This window comes from Heptranchias perlo, chromosome 7 (genome assembly GCF_035084215.1).
Source record: "Heptranchias perlo isolate sHepPer1 chromosome 7, sHepPer1.hap1, whole genome shotgun sequence".
NCBI classification, from domain to species: domain Eukaryota; kingdom Metazoa; phylum Chordata; class Chondrichthyes; order Hexanchiformes; family Hexanchidae; genus Heptranchias; species Heptranchias perlo.
Genome location: NC_090331.1, coordinates 50,297,939 through 50,319,226, shown reverse-complemented (window position 1 = coordinate 50,319,226; position 21,288 = coordinate 50,297,939). Strand labels below are relative to the sequence as shown.

The window sequence follows — 21,288 nt, the reverse complement described above, 5'->3', positions numbered from 1 at the left end:
AACTCCAACAACACTCAAGAAGCTTGACACCATCCAGGACAAGGCAGCCCGCTTGATTGACCCTCCATCGACCACCCTAAACATTCACTCCCTTCACCACCGGCGCACCGTGGCTGCAGTGTGTACCATCCACAGGATGCACTGCAGCAACTCGCAAAGGCTTCTTTGACAGCGCCTCCCAAACCTGCGACCTCTACCACCTAGCAGGACAAGGGCAGCAGGCACGTGGGAACAACACCACCTGCACATTCCCCTCCAAGTCACACACCATCCCGACTTGGAAATATATCGTCGTTCCTTGATTGTCGCTGGGTCAAAATCCTGGAACTCCCTTCCTAACAGGGAGAACCTTCCTCAAACGGACTGCGGCGGTCCAAGAAGGCAGCTCACCACCACCTTCTCAAAGGCATTTAGGGATGGGCAATAAATGCCAGCCTCGCCAGCGATGGCCACATCCCATGAACGAATAAAAAAAAATATTGCAACTGCTGGTGACCTCCTCTGCCACCTCGAGCCAGGCCTTCTTGGTGGCAGAGGCAGGGTGCCTGTCGGCCGGGTAAACTAGTTCCCTCCTCCTCCTCACCCCGGCCAGTAGCACCTGAAGTGAGGCATCGTTGAATCTTGGAGCAGCCTTGCCCCTGGCTGCTCCATAGGGTCTTCTTGCTCTTTGCTCCAGCAAAATCTATTGGTGCAATGACCCTTTAAATCCAGATGCTGCAGCTGACAGCCTGTCATGCGGGTGCGCAGTCCGCCCACTGCGCAACTTTCGGACTGCAAACCCGGAAACAAGGTTAAGGAGCGCCAATTAAGTCGCAATCGTGTGGGGAACGGTAAATATTTATTATTCGGGTTTGCCGCTCTCCCATTGACTCCCCCGCTGCCACCCCGACGCCCTTTTAAAATAGAACCGAAGGCCTCTTTCAGCTGCATCCTAGCTGTTCCAATACCATTTGTGGGACACATCTGTCATTTATTTTTCTTCCTGTGTGCAATACTTTGTACTTGTCTGCATGAAATCTCATTTGCCACTGTTCTGCCCACTTACTTAGGATATCTAACTCGTTCTATAATTTCTGAGCTGCCTCCTCCATTTCCACTGTCCCTCTCCAAGTAAATACTTGGAGAAAGCAATCATTCAAAATGTTTACTGTTTTGTTTTCATCTTTATTTTCATGACCGTTTCCATCTTTTAGGGTTTTCATCTCTTTGTCCTTTTACTGTTGTCAAACAGAAAGGATTTTTTATTGTTTAGCCTCTGTTATTCTGTGAAATTACTTCACTGCAGTCACAGAACTTTTTTCTCTTTGCTTGTAACAATGTGTATCTTCCCTTAAAGTCTTAAACTGTAAAGAGAGACTTTAGAAAGTAATTTTAAGTTACCAAACCTCTCTCATAGTTTACCTGTGAAACTGGGAAGTTTAACTTCACTGTGGTTTGTTCTTGCACTCATTAAAATATTAAACCTAATAATGCTATGATAGTAGCAGCTAAATGTCGAACTCCCTCTATAAGTCAAATATTTCTGGTTGGTTAGGAGCCAGACACCCTGCTTTGTTTACCTATCTAGTCTGTTTTGTTGAGCAGTCCTGTAATCAGTCTATGAATTTAATTGTGATTTTTACTGATGAATTAAGATGTTACTAACCTGGTTCTGAATCACTAAAGTCACTGATAAATCTTAACCATCCTTTCTTTGTAGCCAACCTAAATTGCTGAAATAGTTCTCATTCGGAATATCCCTTCTTCCCTGGTGATCCATGGGAGATTCCTGTAACTATTAATTGTCTCAAATTCCCACTGAAAGAAACTCAACTATTTTGCACTCTCCTAATAATTCTGCATTTTCAGTGAATTTTGTATCTTTGGTTGGTTGGTTGAAATAAATTGTACTTGTGTAAGTGCTTGCTCTGATCTGTATTTCTCTTCTAGGGTGTCCCTAGTGTTAAACATTTTCTAAGAAGAGAGTTTTGCTGCTGAATGCAATAATCTCTTGCTACAGTGCTGTGAAGTGCATTTGCATTTTGGTTTGCACTGTCCATTCAAACTTTTGCACTGTTTGTTTTTCTTTATTTTTTTCTGTTGGACCAAATGTCAAGAACTAAACGCCAGCTGGAAACTGATTTTAATGCAAAGGAAACTGAAAAAAGGCGATGAGATATTCTCTGGTCTCTGGCTGCAAATTTATGCTTTGACTGCGTAGAACTGTCCAGCAAAGAAGGGGCTGGATCATTATGAGAAGAATTAATGTCCCAGATTGAGATTCTTCAACCTGTTGGAATGTGTTTTGTCATACCACCTCCCTCACCCCCCCGCTCCAAAAAATTTTTTTTTTCCATCAAATGAAGTGCAAAGCAGCTGGTGGATTTCGAAGATGAATTTCTTATTGCCAATTTGACAATTCATTGCAAACCTTTGGTACTGAGAACACCTTCTGTGAAATTGATCACATCCTGCATTTGGGAACATGCAGCTTGTTTGTTATTACCCACCCTGTTATAATACATGTTTGCTTTCCATCCAAAATCCTGCTTTAACTCTTTCATTCTATTCAGTCCTCTATTCACATGAGCTTGAGACCAGGATTTGGACTGAAACTCTAGGTGATGATTCCCTTTTTACATCCACCTATACCAGCTAAGACTCAATGGCCTAGAAATTGGGCCGTGACCATTTTCGGACGCACTAGAGTCGTTCTCCCCCAACCCCTACGCCTGAATGGTGAGGCCCAAGGCTCTGCTGCTAATAATATTTATGCTCCACACGAGCCTCCTCCCACCCCTCTTCATCTAACCCTATCAGCAGAACCTTCTGTTCCTTTCCCCCTCATGTGTTTATCTAGTTTCCCAATAAATGCATCTATGCTATTCGCCTCAACTACTTGTGGTAGTGAGTTCCACATTCTAACCACTCTCTGGTTAAAGAAGTTTCTCCTGAATTCCCTATTGGATTTATTGATGACTATCTTATATTTATGGCCCCCTAGTTTTGGTCTGCCCCACAAGTGGAAACATCTTCTCAACATCTACTCTGTCAAACCCTTTCATAATCTGAAATGCCTCTATCAGGTCATCCCTCAGCCTTCTCTTTTCTAGAGAAAAGAGCCCCAGCCTGTTTAATCTTTCCGAATAGGTATAACCACTCAGTTCTGGTATCATTCTTGTAAATCTCTTTTGCACCGTCTCCAGTGCCTTTATATCCTTTTTATAATATGGAGACCAGAACTGTGCACAGAACTCCCATGTGTGGTCTAACCAAGTTTATACAAGTTTAATATAACTTCTCTGTTTGTCAATCCAACCCTCTAGAAATGAATTCCAGTGCTTTGTTTGCTTTTTTTAAGACCTTATTAACCTGTGACGCTACTTTTAGTGATTTGTGATACCCTGAGATCCCTTGGCTCCTCTACACCAATTAGACTCTTATTTTCCAAGGAGTATTTGGCCTCCTTATTGTACCTACCAAAATGCACCACCTCACACTTATTTGATCACATCAACAAAAGATGTTTACAGTATCCAAAATTTGTTGACTTAGAAAACAGAACACAGTTTTGTGCAGTTTCTGTTATAGATTGAAAGTTAGGCAATGTTGCAGGTTCCTGTTGTATGGAAAATTATATAGTCAAACCAAAATGTACTCACTGAAATTGCAGGACATTTTTTGAGATATGGTTGATTTCAGTAGGGACAATTATGTATTCTTCCTTATGTTTGATCTAAGGACATGCATGGTTATAATTCCCCGACATGAACGTTGACCTTCTTGTTCACTTTGACCGTACAGGTTTGTGTCCATTGCATATATCCTGAAATAGTTCAATCAGGAAAGAGTTTTATTCCTCTTTCTTCACTGAGAGGAAGATCATGTAGGGAAAGGAATGGATTTATGCCCAGTCTGTGCTGGGCCTACCCTACTGCAGTATTTTAGAGCACTAACGTGCATAGTCCCAATACTGCTCTACTTCCTGCCTCAGTCATACTGATGTGGGGAAGCATCAAGGCAGAGAAAATTAGGGCAAGAAATTGTTTCCAGAACATTGCCTCATGTGCAAATTGGCTGCTGCGTTTCCTACATTACAATAGTGATTGTGGTTCAAAAGTATTTAATTGGCTGTAAAGCTCTTTGGGACGTCCAGAGGTCGTGAAAGGCGCTATATAAATGCAAGTTTTTCTGCTCCTGACAGCTGGATCAGAAGTGAATACAGTGGAGACCTCAACTGGAGGTGTGGCATTGAGAGTCATTGAGTATATTCAAGACTGAGATCGATAGATTTTTGGACTCTAGGGGAATCAAGGGATATTGGGATCAGGCGGGAAAGTAGAGTTGAGGTCAAAGATCAGCCATGATCTTATTGAATGGTGGAGCAGGCTCGAGGGGACGTATGGCCTACTCCTGCTCCTGCTCCTATTTCTTATGTTCTTATGTAGATGGAGGGATGAGATAAAAGAGAGATTTTGAGCTCTCCCAAATAAAATTGCAACTCTTCTTCTCTCGCCCACCAAAAGTTATCAATTTATCTGCTTTCAACAATAAAGTAGACTAAACCCATCCATCTTTTCTACGTATCAATAGTGTATTGCAGAGGTACTATTAATTAATATTCTGGAGTGAGTAAAAGTCACTGTCTCATTTAATTAAAACATATTTTATGTTGTATTGCTTTATATTTAATGTTTTTTCTTTTATTTACAGACGTGGCAAGCCACTGTATCTGTGCAGTGAACGCTATAAAGTCTTGGAGCAACAATGGGTGACACACACCTTTGATCACATCAATAAAAGATGGGGGCCACATTACAATGGATTATAGTTGACTTGCACATCTTTCCTGAAACATGGTCATCAAGAAGCTTTAGTTCATAAAAATGTTATGGATTTTATTTTTAAAATAGCCATTTTGTTAACAAGCAATCCACAAAATCATTATTCTGCATATGCAAAGGTGCTATTAATATCACTTTTATGGCACTGTGTGAAAAATCCCAGCAACCCTAAAAGCCTTGCTCTAGAAGTGGGCTAAAATATCTTCTATAAAGTAAAGAGCTTATTATTTATTAGTCATATTGAAGCAATTGTAGCAATGTATGAAAGTACAAAAAAGCACAATTTGAATTCAGATGTGTCCCTCACTAAAATAAATATAATGTTTGTAGTATAAGGCCAAGACAGATACAGTATATAATTTTTGAAGGGCTGGTTGCTGATTCTTTTTTCATAGGAAGAGTACCCATCTATAGGCGGGTAAAATCTGGTCATCTGCGCATGGTAGCAGAACACTATTTAGAAAAGGTTTATTTGAAGCCTGCTGCATCTGTTGTGGCATTTTTCTGCTAAGTCTGTGCTGAGTTTTTCTATATTTTTGAGAGGTTTTGATTTGTAACTTTGGCCATAATAACTCTTATTAAGTTTACTGTAAATTGCTCAGTTTATTTAATACAAAGATAAGGCTTCAATCTGTAGAAAATTTTGAATTAAAAGAAAACCAGGCTGTAAAACATTCAGTCTCAGGAAATTTTGTTTCATATTTTGCTAAAGCTAACTGAGCAAAAGAAATATTTGGAACTGACTGCTGCTAATAATGGAACAAATACTGATTTTTTTTCTCCAATTGTGTTTATTTGAGAGCCTAGCTTTATGCTAATGATTGGCTTTACAAGTTTATAAGCACCTTGTAGAGTTGGTGTGTTTACTAAGTTTGGTCACCATATAAAACTAAGAATGTTCTAATTACAGACATGCAACTTTGACTTTTAAAACTGGACAGTGTGGTATGTTACAGAATGATTGGATGTGAAGTACACAGGCCCTCCCTGTAGCAAATTTCTGTTTCAGATATCCACCGTCTACTCTAGGTTTAGCTGTATTGCAGTTGTGCAGTGTAATCACCACCATTTCTATCTGATTTACTAAACAGAAAAAATTCAGATGATTGTGGTAAATAAGCAGTCCCAATGTATCCTTGTGGTCAAAGTGCAGATGAGATTCAGAATGGTATTTAACTGCAGTATGTTGTAGACACTTCTAAAGTTGTCTTTTCAGTATAGAAATATCAGTGGTTTTGAAGATCTGAAATCTAGGAATGATTCACATTTGCTTTATTTTTTGCTTATTCCCTTTTTAAAAATTTCAGCAGAGTTTAGGAAGGAACTATTCAGCTTTTGACTAAAATGTAGCTAATCTAGACACTTCCAAATGTCTAGTATAAAAACTGCATAAAATAAGTTTGATTTTTGTTTTTGATGATGTTCTAAGGAGGAAAGCATTTCAGTCATATTTATACCTAATTGAGAGGTACACAGACCTGTTAACAAACATTCTGTGTCTACTAATCTACAAAAGTCTAATACAAGGAATTTAATTAAATTAATTATTCAGGGAAGTAGTTCATTAAATGCTACATTTCACAAATATGGAAAAAAGAATCATTACAAGATCGGTCCTATCAGAATCATCATGGAGTGCTTGTGGGATTGTTTGCAATGATTCATTTTTGTAAAACATTGGGAGCTACTGAAAATTGATGAATATTAGCCAGTTTGATATTTTGTTTCTTTCATATCTACAATTTCTCACTTAGCTAATCTGTTCAGATCCTATAAAAGTTTCATCATTTAATGATTTACACCACCATCTAATATTATGCAAAAGTAAACTGACAGACTTGATAATGCCCAATGTCAGACATGTGTGTTCTTAAAAAAAAAGGACCTTTAAGAGAGTGTAGTGCAGAATGAAAGTTAAACCTATAACTAATAAAACAGCATTAAATGCTTAAGCATTTTAGCTTCAGCATGTGATCATAAAAGAGACAGTAGTGAGCACAAAGTGTATAATGATTGTACCTATTAATGCTGTGGGTATGATACCTAATTATGAATCATCCTAAATGAATTTTAAGTGGAGTATTCTTTGTTGCTCTGACTCTCAAAGGTGGTAATGGGCTTCTCTTTACTTTTTATTCCCATACTAGTGGAGTTTGATTGCCAGATATGCAGTTGATTTAAAAATGTACTTGAGTTCATGCATGCTGCTGAGTTAGGTTTTATTTTAGTTTCCCTAAGTTTTGTAAGACCCACTATAAAACTTAATCTTTTCATGCAAAGAAGTGGTGTGTAATTTGCAGATAGAAGTTGAGTGTTCACCAGTGTGTTACCCTGTATGAATGAATATGTAAAATACAGTACATTACTGTAAAATCTGAACATTTTCTGGCACATTGGAAAGTAAACCTTAGGCTTAATTAAAATATGACTGTAAAATATGTTAATAAAAAATATGTAAATCGTATGTGTCTTTTTTAAAGCAAGATTTTCAATAATTAACAGCTCACTTGTCCTGGATGCTAAAAATAGAAAAAAAAAATCAAATTTAATAATGGATACTTTTGAATTAATTTACCAACCCAAAAATTTACTATTGGGCAACTCTTCTGTGCATTTGTATCTGACACTTGTATCTGGAGACAGACGGATTTTAACTAGGAACATGTTGGTCTTCTAAAACTTGCCGTAGGGACAGGTGTACCCAAGCTGCTGCAACCTCTGAAATAGCTCTGAGGAGCATTTCTTCAAACATTTCTTTTTACATGCATCATGGTTCAGGTTGGGAAATCCCTACTTTTTTTTATTCATTCATGGGATGCGGGTGTCGCTGGCAACACCAGCATTTATTGCTCGTCCCTACTTGCCCTTGAGAAGGTGGTAGTGAGCCGCCTTCTTTAACCACTGCAGTCCATGTAGTGAAGATTCTCTCACAGTGATGTTAGGTAGGGAGTTCCAGGATTTTGACCCAGTGACGATGAAGGAACGGCGATATATTTCCAAGTCAGGATGGTGGGAAACGTGCAGGTGATGGTGTTCCCATGCGCAAGCTGCTCTTGTCCGTAGCGACATGGGGTTTTTTTTGAAAATGGGTATCATTTTGGCTTGTTTTTAATCCAGTGGGGTTTCCCCAATATTCTCTCATGGTGACATCTTTTTGTAGATTTTGTCCCTAATCTCATGTTACAATTCAGGCTTTTCCCCAACATTTATTCTTGTGTTCTTGGCTATACTACAGTTCCCTACAAAGACCTGAATCTCTTATGAAACAAAATCAGCATCATTATTCACTGTTGTGGATGGGCTAGCATGCCTAGGCTTAACAATTAACCCCTACATGCAGTAACAAATACACCGCACAATTATGCAGTAATGGCCTAGGGAATGAGTCTTTTTTTTATTCATTCATGGGATGTGGGCGTCACTGGCGAGGCCAGCATTTATTGCCCATCCCTAATTGCCCTTGAGAAGGTGGTGGTGAGCCGCCTTCTTGAACCGCTGCAGTCTGTGTGGTGAAGGTTCTCCCACAGTGCTGTTAGGAAGTTCCAGGATTTTGACCCAGCGACGATGAAGGAACGGTGATAAATTTCCAAGTCAGGATGGTGTGTGACTTGGAGGGGAACGTGCAGGTGGTGTTGTTCCCATGTGCCTGCTGCTCTTGTCCTTCTAGGTGGTAGAGGTCGCGGGTTTGGGAGGTGCTGTTGAAGAAGCCTTGGAGAGTTGCTGCAGTGCATCCTGTGGATGGTACACACTGCAGCCACTGTGCACCGGTGGTGAAGGGAGTGAATGTTTAGGGTGGTGGATGGGGTGCCAATCAAGTGGGCTGCTTTGTCCTGGATGGTGTCGAGCTTCTTGAGTGTTGTTGGAGCTGCACTCATCCAGGTAAGTGGAGAGTATCTCCTGATGAAAAATGAAATTCATTTTGCAAGTACCTGATCATCGCAGCAGGGTTATAAGTCATAGTTCCAATGATGTCAATGCGAATTCTCTAATTATGAGTCAGACACTGCATCCACAGAACATTGAATTCTCACACCAAAGAGACAGCTAAATGAAGCCATTTTAAAAAAGAAAATCAGAATTTCTCTCAGATTATATGAAATAAAGATCTTGTTTTCTCATTGGACTTCTTTCCCCAGGTGAATACTTTTCTGTGGCTGGAAATGATAACTTACCAGTGTGGTTCTGGCCTTGTGTGTATTTTCACTGGCTTCTGCAGAGAATGGAGTTGAATTGGAAGATTTATTTGAGTGTTTTATGTGTATGCACCACAATACTAGAGACAAACTTACAAAGTCAGATACAAATAAGACTACTGTGTACCAGTCTAAGTGCATTGGAGACTCTAGGCATAGTTTCTGGTATTCTGCATGTGTTTTCATTACACATATTACTTTTGCAGCTACTTATATACTGGGAAATTACACAACAGGATAAATGGATGTAAGGTTTCCAAACATTTGGGATTCTGGGGTAAATATTTTGACTTCAAGTACAATCTTGAAGATTTTTACAATCTGTTGCTCTTTTATTCAGTGTCACATCACAGCAATGATGTTTTTGTTTTTGTGATTTTACAAATTGATTATTTCCCAATAATTGTCTGTAGTTTAGCAAAGCTTAGATACTTCAACTATTGTAGCTATTCTTAGTCATGCATTTGCAATTCCTTCTGGTATAGATGGTGATGTGGATAATCCTATTGAAGCAACTTGATGATTAGCAAAATGTTGAACGAACAAAAAAATTGCACTGGGACTGCTATTGTCTCTTTCTGGGTTCTATTTTGTGATACTGCCAGCTACATCTGGTACACCTTCATTCACATTTAGTAGTATGTGTAAAGAGCCTTGTGAGGGCAAGAGATTTGAATAATGATAATTCCTGTTTGATTGTCTTAAGGTACTATTTCTGGTGCTAATTTCAGATTTTGATTTGCAGGAATTGCTATCTTTATGCTCTGTGACCTGTTACTGACAGGTTGATTTTTAGAGTTTCAACACCCACAACTCAGATTATTCTGCCTTCCCAATTTTTTTTTATAGTTTTCTGAAGTGGCCCCTTTAATTGTTGTTAAATTGCAATCCCTGATAATAAATAAATTTGCGTAAATCTAAACAAAAATAATTTAGAGCTCCATTTCCTATTACAAAAGTGATCAATATTGTAGATCCTATAGCTCGACTTATTCAGTTCACATCAGAGTTCTCGGTTTGGATCTTCCACAAAAGCAGCCAACTAATGGAATGATATCCTATTTGTAAATAAAACATACCTGGGAAAGGATTTTCAGTTATGTGGAGAGACTAGAGAAGCTGGGTTGTTTTCCTTTGTTCCTCTGATTTTAGAGCAGAAGGTTAAGGAGAGATTTAATAGAAATGTTCAAAATTATGAGGGGTTTTGATAGAGTACATAGGGAGAAACTGTTTTCACTGGCAGGAGGGTGAGTAACCAGAGGACACAGATTTAAGATGATTAGCAAAAGAACCAGAGGGAAGATGAGGAGAAATTGTTCACGCAGTGAGTTGTTAGCGTCTGGGATACACTGCCTGAAAGAAGCAGACTCTTTAGTAACTTTCAAAAGGGAATTGGATATATACTTGAAGAGGAAAGAATTGCAGGGGTATGGGGAAAGAGCAGGGGAGTGGGACGAATTGGATAGCTCTTTCAAAGAGCTGGCATGATGGGCCGAATGGCTTCCTGGGCTGCATTATTTTCTGATTCTACCTAGCCATACAAATATCACTGTCCTATCTCAGTTTAATAACAATGAAATGTGAAGAAGAAAAGCATCATAAGTGTTGCAATTAAATGTTGTCTTATAATTTATTTTCAAAATACACTTTAAACCCATCCATGATCACTTATGCTGAATGTAAACTTTTACTCCTAAGTGGTTTAAACTAAGTGATTGTGTTAGTTTTCTGTTTTGTAGGTAAAACACAGTAAGTTTGTACAGTAGTTAAGTCAGAAGTGCTCAAACTGAGGTATAGACACCAAATACTACCCCAAGAATATCGATTCTTCCCCCATGTACTATTAAATTTTGAAGTTAACCAATTAAAGTTTATAAATTGGTGAAGTAGAAGCATTTTATGATTAATGGGAGTCAACCCGGGGATTCAAAATAAATGGTGAGTTCTAGTGAAAGATAAACTGAAAAGAGAGGTAGGAACAGGAGTAAGCCATTCAGCCCCTCAAGCCTGTTCCACCATTCATTGAGATCATGGCTGATCTGTACCCTAACTCCATCCACCTGCCTTGACTTCATGGGCTCGATGTTACCAGGCCTGCGGGTTTCCGGCGGGTTGGGTTTCGGGAGCGTGGTCAACACGCTCGGTGAAATTAGTGGGTTGCCCGCGCGATCGTAGCAGGCAACACACTAATAGGATTCAATTACCTGCTCCTCCGGGGTCCACGCTGCTGGTCTGCGCGTCGGGCGGGCTGCGCATACGCAGTACAATCTGTCAGCTGGAGGCTCTCTAGTTAAAGGGGCAGTCCTCCACTGACAGATGCTGCAACCAATGGAACAAATTTCAGCATGGAGCAGCCCAGGGGGAAGGCTGCTCCCAGTTTAATGATGCCTCACCCCAGGTATCATCAGATGGGGTGAGGAGGAGGGCGAAGACAGAGATCTTCCACCCGGCGGGCGGGAGGAAGCGGCCAGCCTCTGCCACCAAGAAGGCCTGGCTCGAGGTGGCAGAGGGGGTCACCTGCGCAACCAACATATCGCCCACCTGTATACAGTGCAGGAGGCGCTGCAATGACCTCAGCAGGTCAGCCACAGTGAGAACACGAAGTCTTTCCCCTACACTCCATCTGCCACAACACTGGCCCAACCCCACATCTCCTTCGGCACCGCCAACACTACTCTGTCACATCACCCCTCATACCCACTCAAACCCCATCCTCATCTTACCTCCACCTACTCACCTCGCCAGTACTCATCCTGCCACTAACACGCGACCCAATCCTCATACAATCTCATGGCTCTATCCCATACTCACCCTCTCGTGCATCTCCCTCATGGCCAGCCTCACTCAACCTGCCACCACCTGTGCTGCAGCCACAGGGCATGCATCACATATGTGCAGCAGGCAGCGTAAGGCAAATGTTTCGTGAGCATGAAGGGGGTGCACAAGGGTGTCGGAGGGTTTGCCATGGGTGTTACCTATATTGAATTTCAGAGCAACAAACAGCACACATTATATTGGCACCACCACTGCCATGTCTCCGCGAATCCTGTCTGTTGTGTCCAATAATGCCCGCTCCTGGGTATCACTATGAGGACCCACCACTGATGCCACCCATCGTGTTACTGCAGAGTAGGTGCAGGTGTATTTGCAGGGCTCTTCCGCGCAGACCACTGAGAGACATCGGCGGTGTAGCTGGCTGCACCCTGGAAGGATGCGGAGGAGAAGTTGTGGAGGGCAGTGGTGACTTTGACAGCGACAGGTAAGCACTTGGTGCTGGGGCCAGCCAGGAGCAGCTCGGCATGAAAGAGCCTGCAGATCTCCACGACTACATGTCGAGTGAATCTGCGCCTCCGTGTGCACTGCTGCTCGGAGAGGTCCGGGGAGCTTCGCCTCGGTCTGTGGACCATGTGGCGAGGGTAGTGCCCTCTGCGATGCGTCTCTCTCTGCGGTAGCCCTCCCTCCTGCTGTGCAGGTGGGCGTGCAACAACACCGTGTTGGGGGGCTCCACGTCTCTGCGGCGGACGGCGTGGACTGCGAGGCTGCTGGGGCTGGTCATGCTGTTCGTCCTCCGAGGGTGTCCACGCACCACCCATCTGGCAGGTGTTGGTCTGAGGGGTTGTGCAGGGTAGGTGGGTGGTTCCTCGGACTGGGGCTGCGGTTTCGTGTCGGTCTGTCCTCTGGCTTGGCGGGGGGTGGTGGGGGGCAGGGGTTGCCCTATGTGACGCGGTGGCCTCCTGCGTGGGTGAGGGCTCTCCCCCGTGGAGTGCACCTTGGCACCTGCCACAGGCTGCTGGCTGCAACACACCTGGTTGGAGAGAGACTGTTTCCCCCAGTGTGTGAAACACTCTGCGATGCAGGTGAAATCCCACACTTCCTCTTTTGACAGATGATTCAGCTCATTAACTGACCTCAACAAGCAAGGTAAGTACTCTCAAGTGGAACCCCGCTGGCTTTAATTGCCTGTGGGATTCCCACCAGCGGGGGCCACGCACGCAGCCCCGCACGTCATCGGGGAACCCGGAAGTGGTCGGGATCGCGGCGCGATCCGGTCACGTGACCGCATATCGGGATTTTCGGGGGCCCCCCCCCCCGCTGGAAACCCGCAGGAAACCCGACCCTAAAATCGAGCCCCATATCCCTTAATACCCTTGGCTAGCAAAAATCTATCAATCTCAGATTTAAAGTTATTAATTGAGCTAGCATCTACTGCTTTTTGTGGGAGAGAGTTCCGCACTTCTACCATCCTTTGCATGAAGAAGTGTTTCCTAACTTCTCACTTGAATGGCCTGGCTCAGATTTCCTACACTCCCCCACCAGTGGAAAAGGTTTTTTTTCTATCTACCCGATCAATTGCTTTCAAAATCCTAAAAACCTCAATCAAATCACCCCCTAACCATCTATATTCCAGGGAACACAAGCCTAGTTCATGTAATATCTCTTTATAATCTAACCCTTGGAGCCCTGGTAACATTCTGGTGAATCTGTGCTGTACTCCTTCCAAGGCCAATATATCCTTTCTAAGCTGCGGTGCTCAGAACTGTACACAGTACTCCAGATGTGGTCTAACCAGGGCTTTGGATAGCTGCAGCAAAACTTCCTTCCCTTTATATTCTAGCCTCTAGTTACAAAGGCTAACATTCCATTAGCCTTTTTGATTATTTTTTGTACCTGACTACTACATTTTAGTGATCTGTGTACATGGACCCTAAATCTCTTTGGACCTCCACTGTTCCTAGTTTTTCACCGTTTAAAAAATACTCAGATCTATCCTTTTTTAGTCCAAAATGGATGACCTCACACTTATCTGCGTTGAAATCCATCTGCCATAGTTTTGCCCACTCAATCTATCAATGTCTCTTTGTAATTTTATGCTCCCATCTACACTGCTTACTATGCCACCAATCTTTGTGTCATCAACAAACTAGGATATATGGCTCTCTATTGTGTTATCGAAGTCATTAATAGATATGGTGAATAGTAGAGGCCCCAACACAGATCTTTGTGGGACACCACTAGACACTTCCTTCCAATTCGAATACATACCCATTATCCCTACTGCCTGTCTTCTACTGCCTAACCAGGTCAATAATTTGCCTTCAATTCCATGAGCTTTAATTTTAGCTAACAGTCTCTTATGTGGAACTCTATCAAATGTCTTCTGGACGTCCATATAAACTACAACTATAGACATTCCCTTGTCTATTACTTTACTTCCTCAAAAAATTCAGTTAGGTTCATTAGACATGACGTACCCTTTACGAATCCATGTTGGCTCTCCCCAATCAGCTCAAACATCTCTAAATACTCAGTCACTCTGTCCTTAATTATAGATTCCCATAATTTCAGTTCCGTTCCATTCGCAACCCCTCAGATAATGAAGCAATCCATGCCCGCATGCAGCAAGACCTGGACATCATCCAGGCTTGGGCTTATGTGGTAAGTAACAATTGCACCAGACAAGTGCCAGGCAATAACCATCTCCAACAAGAGAGAGTCTAACCACCTCCCCTTCACATTCAATGGCATTACCATCACTGAATCCCCACCATCAACATCCTGGGGGTCACCATTGACCAGAAATTTAACTGGACCAGCCATATAAATACTGTGGCTACAAGAGCAGGTCAGAGGCTGGGTATTCTGTGGCGAGTGACTCACCTCCTGACTCCCCAAAGCCTTTCCACGATCTACAAGGCACAAGTCAGGAGTGTGATGGAATACTCTCCACTTACCTGGATGAGTGCAGCTCCAACAACACTCAAGAAGCTCGACACCATCTAGGACAAAGCAGCCCGCTTGATTGACACCCCATCCACCACCCTAAACATTCACTCCCTTCACCACCAGCGCACCGTGGCTACAGTGTGTACCATCCACAGGATGCAATGCAGCAACTCACCAAGGCTTCTTTGACAGCACCTCCCAGACCCACGACCTCTACCATCTAGAAGGACAAGGGCTGCAGGCACATGGGAACAACACCACCTGCACGTTCCCCTCCAAGTCACACACCATCCCGACTTGGAAATATATTGCCATTACTTCATCGTCGCTGGGTCAAAATCCTGGAACTCCTTACCTAACATTACTGTGGGCGAACCTTCACCACATGGACTGCAGCGGTTCGAGAAGGCGGCTCACCACCACCTTCTCAAGAGCAATAAATGCTGGCCTTGCCAGCGACGCCCACATCCCACGAATGAATAAAAAAAATTTCCCCACAACAAATGTTAGACCAATGGGTTTATAATTTCCTGGCTTCTCTCACCTTAAATAATGGAGTTACATTTGCAATTTTCCAATCTAAAGGGATAATTCCTGAATCAAGGAGCTTTGGAAGATTATGGCTAAAGTATCTGCAATTTCCTCACCTACTTCCTTTGAAACCCTGAGGTGGAAACCATCAGGTCCAGAGGATTTGTCAGTCTTTAGTGCCATTATTTTTTCTAATATTATTTGCTTGCTTACGTTAACTTTAACGAGTTCCAGTCCTTGGTTCGTTATTAGTTTCCCTGGAATGTCAGGTATATTATCCTCCTCTTCTACTGTGAAGACTGACACGAAGTAATTGTTCAACAAGTCTGCCATTTCCTTATTTTTATTTGCAATATTACCCACATCTGTTTTTAAAGGGCCCACATTACCCTTGACTACCCTTTCTCTTCCAACATAATTGTAAAAACTTTTTGTATTAATCTTGATATCCCTCACAAGCTCCTTTTTGTATTCTCTTTTTGCAGCTCTTACTACCTTTTTTGTCTTTTCTGTTCTTTATATCTCGCCCAGTCTCCTGGATCTACTCTATTCTTTGCACTTTTGTATGTTCTTTCCTTTAGTTTTATGTTATCTCTCACCTCTTTTGTCGATCATGACTGTTTTATTTGGCAAGTAGAGCTCTTGCCCCTTAGGGGTATATACTGGTCCTGTATTAAGCTAAATTCTTTTTTGACCACCTCCCACTGATCATCTGTAGTTTTATCTGATGACAGTTTTGACCAGTTTGCTGTCGTCAGTCACTGTCTTATCCCATTAAAGTTAGCCTCACCAAAATCTAGAATCTTAGTAACTGTGTTAAGTTTCTCCTTTTCAAACCTAATATTGAATTCGATCATATTATGATCACTGTTAGATAAATGTTCCCTTACTGTTAGATTATTGACTAAGTTAGGCTCATTACTCATTACAAAATCTAATGTGGCCTGCCCTCTTGTTGGTTCTAGAACATATTGCTCCAGAAAACTATCTTGCATGCACTCAAGAAATTGGAGAAAGAATACAGAATTGAGAAAGAATGTAGTAACAGAATGAAAAATGACGTGAATATTTTTTTCAAAATATATAGGATGGGCAGTCAAATTCAGCTGGTGCTTCAATCCACTGCACCAGTTGTAGAATCTAGCTTTACAACTGTATTTCCTGCACAGTGAATTACAGATCTCAGCCATAATGCAGAGAGTTGTCCAATGCTGGCTAATTGCTTCCCCACAATAAAGGAAAGGAAATAAATTGTCAGTTGAGTCACTTTGATTCGCTTTTCCCTCATCCTTTAGCCATTGGTTCAAAATTAACATTGAAAAAGTTCTCAGATCAAGCTATCAGCTCACCTGTTCAGAGAGGCAATGGAGTACATTGATTGGGGACCAAAAAAGAACAGAAGGGAAAAAAGTGGGGTAAGTTCCAAAATTGTCAGCATTTAAAGTGAGATCTAAGAAAGCACCTGCTGAGATCAGTATATTCGAGCCTCTTGAGTTGTGCAACTATAAGTTAGCTTGCATTTCCATTGACCAAATACTGCAAGTGTAAAATTCATAAGAATGATTCCAAAGTTCAATACTATCTCCATGCAAATCTTTAACTTCACAAAATATAAATGAGGAGGAGTAAGTAATTGACAGATAAAGCTTAACAGATTTATGACTAGGAGATTGTGCAGCTGCTTTATATTAATAGAGCTCTTTTTTCATCCAGTGGCCAGCTACGATAAACACAAAAACAGATAAAACTCTGAACAGATCATGAATCTACCTAGGCACTTAAAATATAAATTCACGGTTAAATATTCTGAAAGAAAAGATTTTCTTTACACAATTTCAAGGTAGTTACTCATTCTGAAAAATTATACTAAGATACTGAGATGTAATAGATATATTATGAATATGTGTACTCAGCAGCAATATAATTGAGCGCTTACATTTTCATTTGTATTTAGGAGCTCTTTAAGCTAGTGCAATTTACAAGTTGAATGAGTTTAGATGGATAATCAGTAACATTTATAGAGCTAATCTTTAAATAAAGATATGTTACAGTAAATGACGTGGTTCTCACAAGAAAGGCCAGTTTAGAAGCGACTATCTTGCCACAAAGCTTCTAACTATATTTTTAATTTTTGTTTTACATACTACATTGGTAACTCAACATCTTATTTTATTATCACAGGTCAGCTGGTGCTCACAGTTGTGATTCTTGCTCATAATCTGGCCTATTCCATTATGGCAACTGTTCAGGTGCTCCCTGTGGGGAAATGGTGTAAGTAGAAACAATCCCTGGTCAATTTCAGGGTTGTTCCTGTTGAATGTTTTTGTCAATTGGCAGTTGCTTAGCTCTTCTGGTTGAAACCAGGTTACCTCAACGTCAAAAGGTTCAACAGGAAATGGCTGGTTTTCTTGGGGATAGGGCGGGAAAGTAGAGTTGAGGTAGAAGATCAGCCATGATCTTATTGAATGGCGGAGCAGGCTCGAGGGGCTTGCTCCTATTTCTTATGTTCTTTCTCTTTGTATAATTTTTTTTAAGACTAGCAAATTTCAGTGTTGCTCATGGTATGTTAAAAGTAACATTATTGCAAGAGAATTGGTAGGGTGGTGGGAGAGTGGTGCATATTTTCACTGAAGTAATATGATTTGTGAGAGTTCTCCCAGGGATAGTGAAGGGAGTGTTTTTTGATTAGTTCCTGGAAAATAAATTGCACAGATAAATAAATAAATCACTGCACGTAATCTAAAGGAGCAACTCTTTGGGGGAGAAATTGGACCACATCGCAACTGTTCCTTGGGTGAAAATGACCATTGGGTGTACGAATTTTGGGTCGCGATCTCTCGCACCTGATCTCTCCCAGAAGTGCGGTGGCTGCCAAATTGGAAGCCGGTAGCTTCCAAGAGTACAGGATACCTGCCTGAAGCGGGCATTAGGCACCTTGAATATACAAATCGGGGCCCTAACACCAGTTTTAGGACCCCAATCAAAATTCAGCATCGACCAGGCGGAGCTTCCGTCACACATGCTTCACCCGGTTGACCCACTGGGTCTTCATAGACAGTCCTTGAATAGACCTCTGGCGGCTGCCGACAAAAAGGTATGTAAACTTTTTTACAGTTTTGCTTCTGTGGAGCCAAGAGGAGCAGGAGTGCTCCTTCTGTGTCCACAAATATATGGTGCGCCACTGCCATATTGGGTTTGACTCCTTCGGTTCGTCAGCCCCCAAACCTACCTGCAGTTAGCTTAGTGTCAGAGCCGGCTGAAATTCCTTTGGCCCTGACTGGCGAGCAGCATCGCCTGATTGGCCTCCACATAAAAACGTTACATACCACCATGCACCAAGGTTTGCTGCAGAAGATATACACATTACAGCTCAACCCTCCTGATGCCTCCCATTTTCATCTCCCAACCTAATGCTACAATTTTACCCCATTTATACTCTTGCTAGCTCTGTTAATCCTATAAGACTCAGTATCCATGACCCTTCTTACAGTATCAATCTCCATTCTGACATCTTATGGTCTCGAGTTGTACAGAAAAACATCGGTGTTTTAGGGTTAGCAAGAAATAAAAGGAGCCATGCTACCAAAACAATGATATCGAGTATCCAGTTTAGAGTGATAAAGTGAATCTAAATGTAAACATGTGCCAGCTGGCCATAGAGAATGCTGTAGTAACCTGTAGCTTAAAATGCTGTAGTTTTAGTTGCTTTTGCAGTCTTTAATTCCACGAGTTAACTACAGAACTTAATATAAAATGGAAGGTAATATAAGCGATTCTTTTGCGTAAAATGGATTTCTTAATTATTTCTCAGTCTTAATCTCCAGCAATGCTTTAGCTTATCCTGGTGCTTTACAGCGCAAAAAAAAAATCTGGTTACTTTGACAGATTTCCCTGGAGATTTGAACTCAGTAATTTTTCACTGACACAACAGAGTGGAGGAGGTTTGGATGGGAATTGCAAGCAGCAAGTCCTGACACACCATAGGAATGGCCAGTCTTGCTGTCAACTATCATAATCTTTTATGGGAATTTTAGGTATAAATGCAGGAGATACATTGTAATATTTTAAAGCAATAAGGTTGTCATGCCACGTAATGCACAATGTTTTATCACAACCATACATTTATGGTACATTTCTGCCAATTCTTTTTTTACAAGAATCATAAATGTGGCCTAAATTACTACATGACCCTTTAGTAATATAGTCAATTTGTGTCTCATCTTTTGTGAAGTCCAGGATACATAGCAAGATGTATACCAAACTGGAAGTAGTTAACTAGGTTTAGCAGAACTGTGGAAGCTCCTGTGATTTGGCAGCAGTGAGTGTCGTGGGGTTTGGCAGGAATGTGGGTGTGTTCATGTGGTTATGGAGCACTGCCGGGTATACTGGAGTTTGATATGACTGAGGTTCATCAGCAATGGCTGGGAGAAGTAGATTACGACAAATACAGTATAAAGCCAAATGTAATTAATTTACAAAACCATCACCTTTCCCATAAAATTGACCAATTTGTGTTGGAGATGCATCTATTGTTTTGCCCCCAAGGGCTACCCTCTGTCGGGGGCTTGAAGTTTATTTTTTTGTTGCACAGTACTTTTTCTTTTTTTCCTATTTGTGTATTCTTTTTATATTATGGTTTTTCTATTTTTTCCTTTTCAAGGAGGACTAAAAAGATTCAAAAGCTGAACTCCAATTCATCCTGTTCACTATATCTGTAATAGTACACATTTGTTTTTAATCTTGCAATGTGGTTAGAATAATGAAATGGGAAGGTGCAGTCTTCAAATATCGCTGAATTGTATAAATTATGGCATCGTTCTCTTATTGCTATTAATCAACATTAGTTCATTTTCTGAACTACAGTACACGTGGTTAAATGCCCACTGTTGTATGGCACTGAGCTGTACAGAATAGGATGGTCCCAGGTTCAGTCTCTGCTGAATGAGCTGATCTCAACCAAGATGGCAGTAAGTGCACTACAATTGACCTCATTGCTTCTGACTTAAGGAAGGAAAACATTATCCAAACTTCCTGCTCATGATCAATATCCAGTTATTGCTGCAGGGCAGTTCATGTATGTTGATGTGCAGCTCATCTGTGATGCTCCCCGTTGTTGACTGCATTTGGATCATGGTAATTCCAGGCATGTGAACGCCATGCAGGGTTACCTGCTTGAGGTTGTGAAGTAGAAGAGGGACCTGGGGATCATAGTTCATAAAACATGAAGGTCCATGGTCAATATTGTGCGGCTATACAGAAAGCAAATAGGATGATAGGTTGTATAGCTGGTTAGTTAAATACAAAACTAGAAATATGATGCTCCATACAAGGAGGCCTTTGTATGGCTGCATCTAGAATACTGTGTCCAACTTTGGTCCCCTCACATGGTGGAGGATATTGAGAACCTGGAGAAGATCCAAAGGCAGGCCAGCAAAATAATATTTAGTCTTAGGGCTCTTGGTTAAGAGGATACATAGGTAACTTCGGGCTTTTTTCATGCCCGTTTTACACCCCATCCAATTTTATTCTCCATTGACTTCGAATGGAGAGTAAAATCGTGTGCAGTGTAAAACTGGGGTCTGACCCAAACCCAGCCCGTTCCACTGGGCAGGTTAAGTTAAAATTGAGCTATAAACTTTGAGGGTAAATATGATTGAGGTCTTTAAAATGAAGGGATTCGATTCTGTTCAGGTGGATAGGTTATTTGAGCTAGATAAAAATGCGAAGACTTGGAGAAACCAGTGCAAAATAAGAAAACGTAGGGTTAGATTAGAAGCCAGGAAGTATTAGTTTTTGCAGAGTTATCGACCAGATAGATTGCCTGAACATGTAGTGCATATGGATTATTTTTCAGTGCAGGCATTCAAAAGGGTACGGGATGAGTCGCTATGGGTGGAAGACATCTCGAGTTATAGAATATAGGTGGGGTTATCTCTGACCGATTACTACAGTCTCCTGGAGCTTGCTTGATTGTCTTTGGGGCAGAGAGGAATTTCCCAGAGCTTTTTCCTAAATTG

At 41.4% G+C, this 21,288-nt stretch overlaps 1 protein-coding gene across 4 annotated transcripts in view; it reads left to right on the top strand.

Annotated features, from left to right (window-relative positions):
* The window catches only part of ubr3 (ubiquitin protein ligase E3 component n-recognin 3), a 323,662-nt gene extending 316,377 nt beyond the window's left edge, over window positions 1-7,285 (top strand). For all 4 annotated transcript variants that reach the window (XM_067987503.1, XM_067987502.1, XM_067987501.1 and 1 more), the window contains one exon: window positions 4,693-7,285. In XM_067987503.1, the coding sequence (XP_067843604.1) occupies window positions 4,693-4,810 (118 nt within the window). In that variant the 3' untranslated portion in view covers window positions 4,811-7,285. The remainder of the gene's footprint in view (window positions 1-4,692) is intronic.
* Window positions 7,286-21,288: the final 14,003 nt, after the last annotated feature.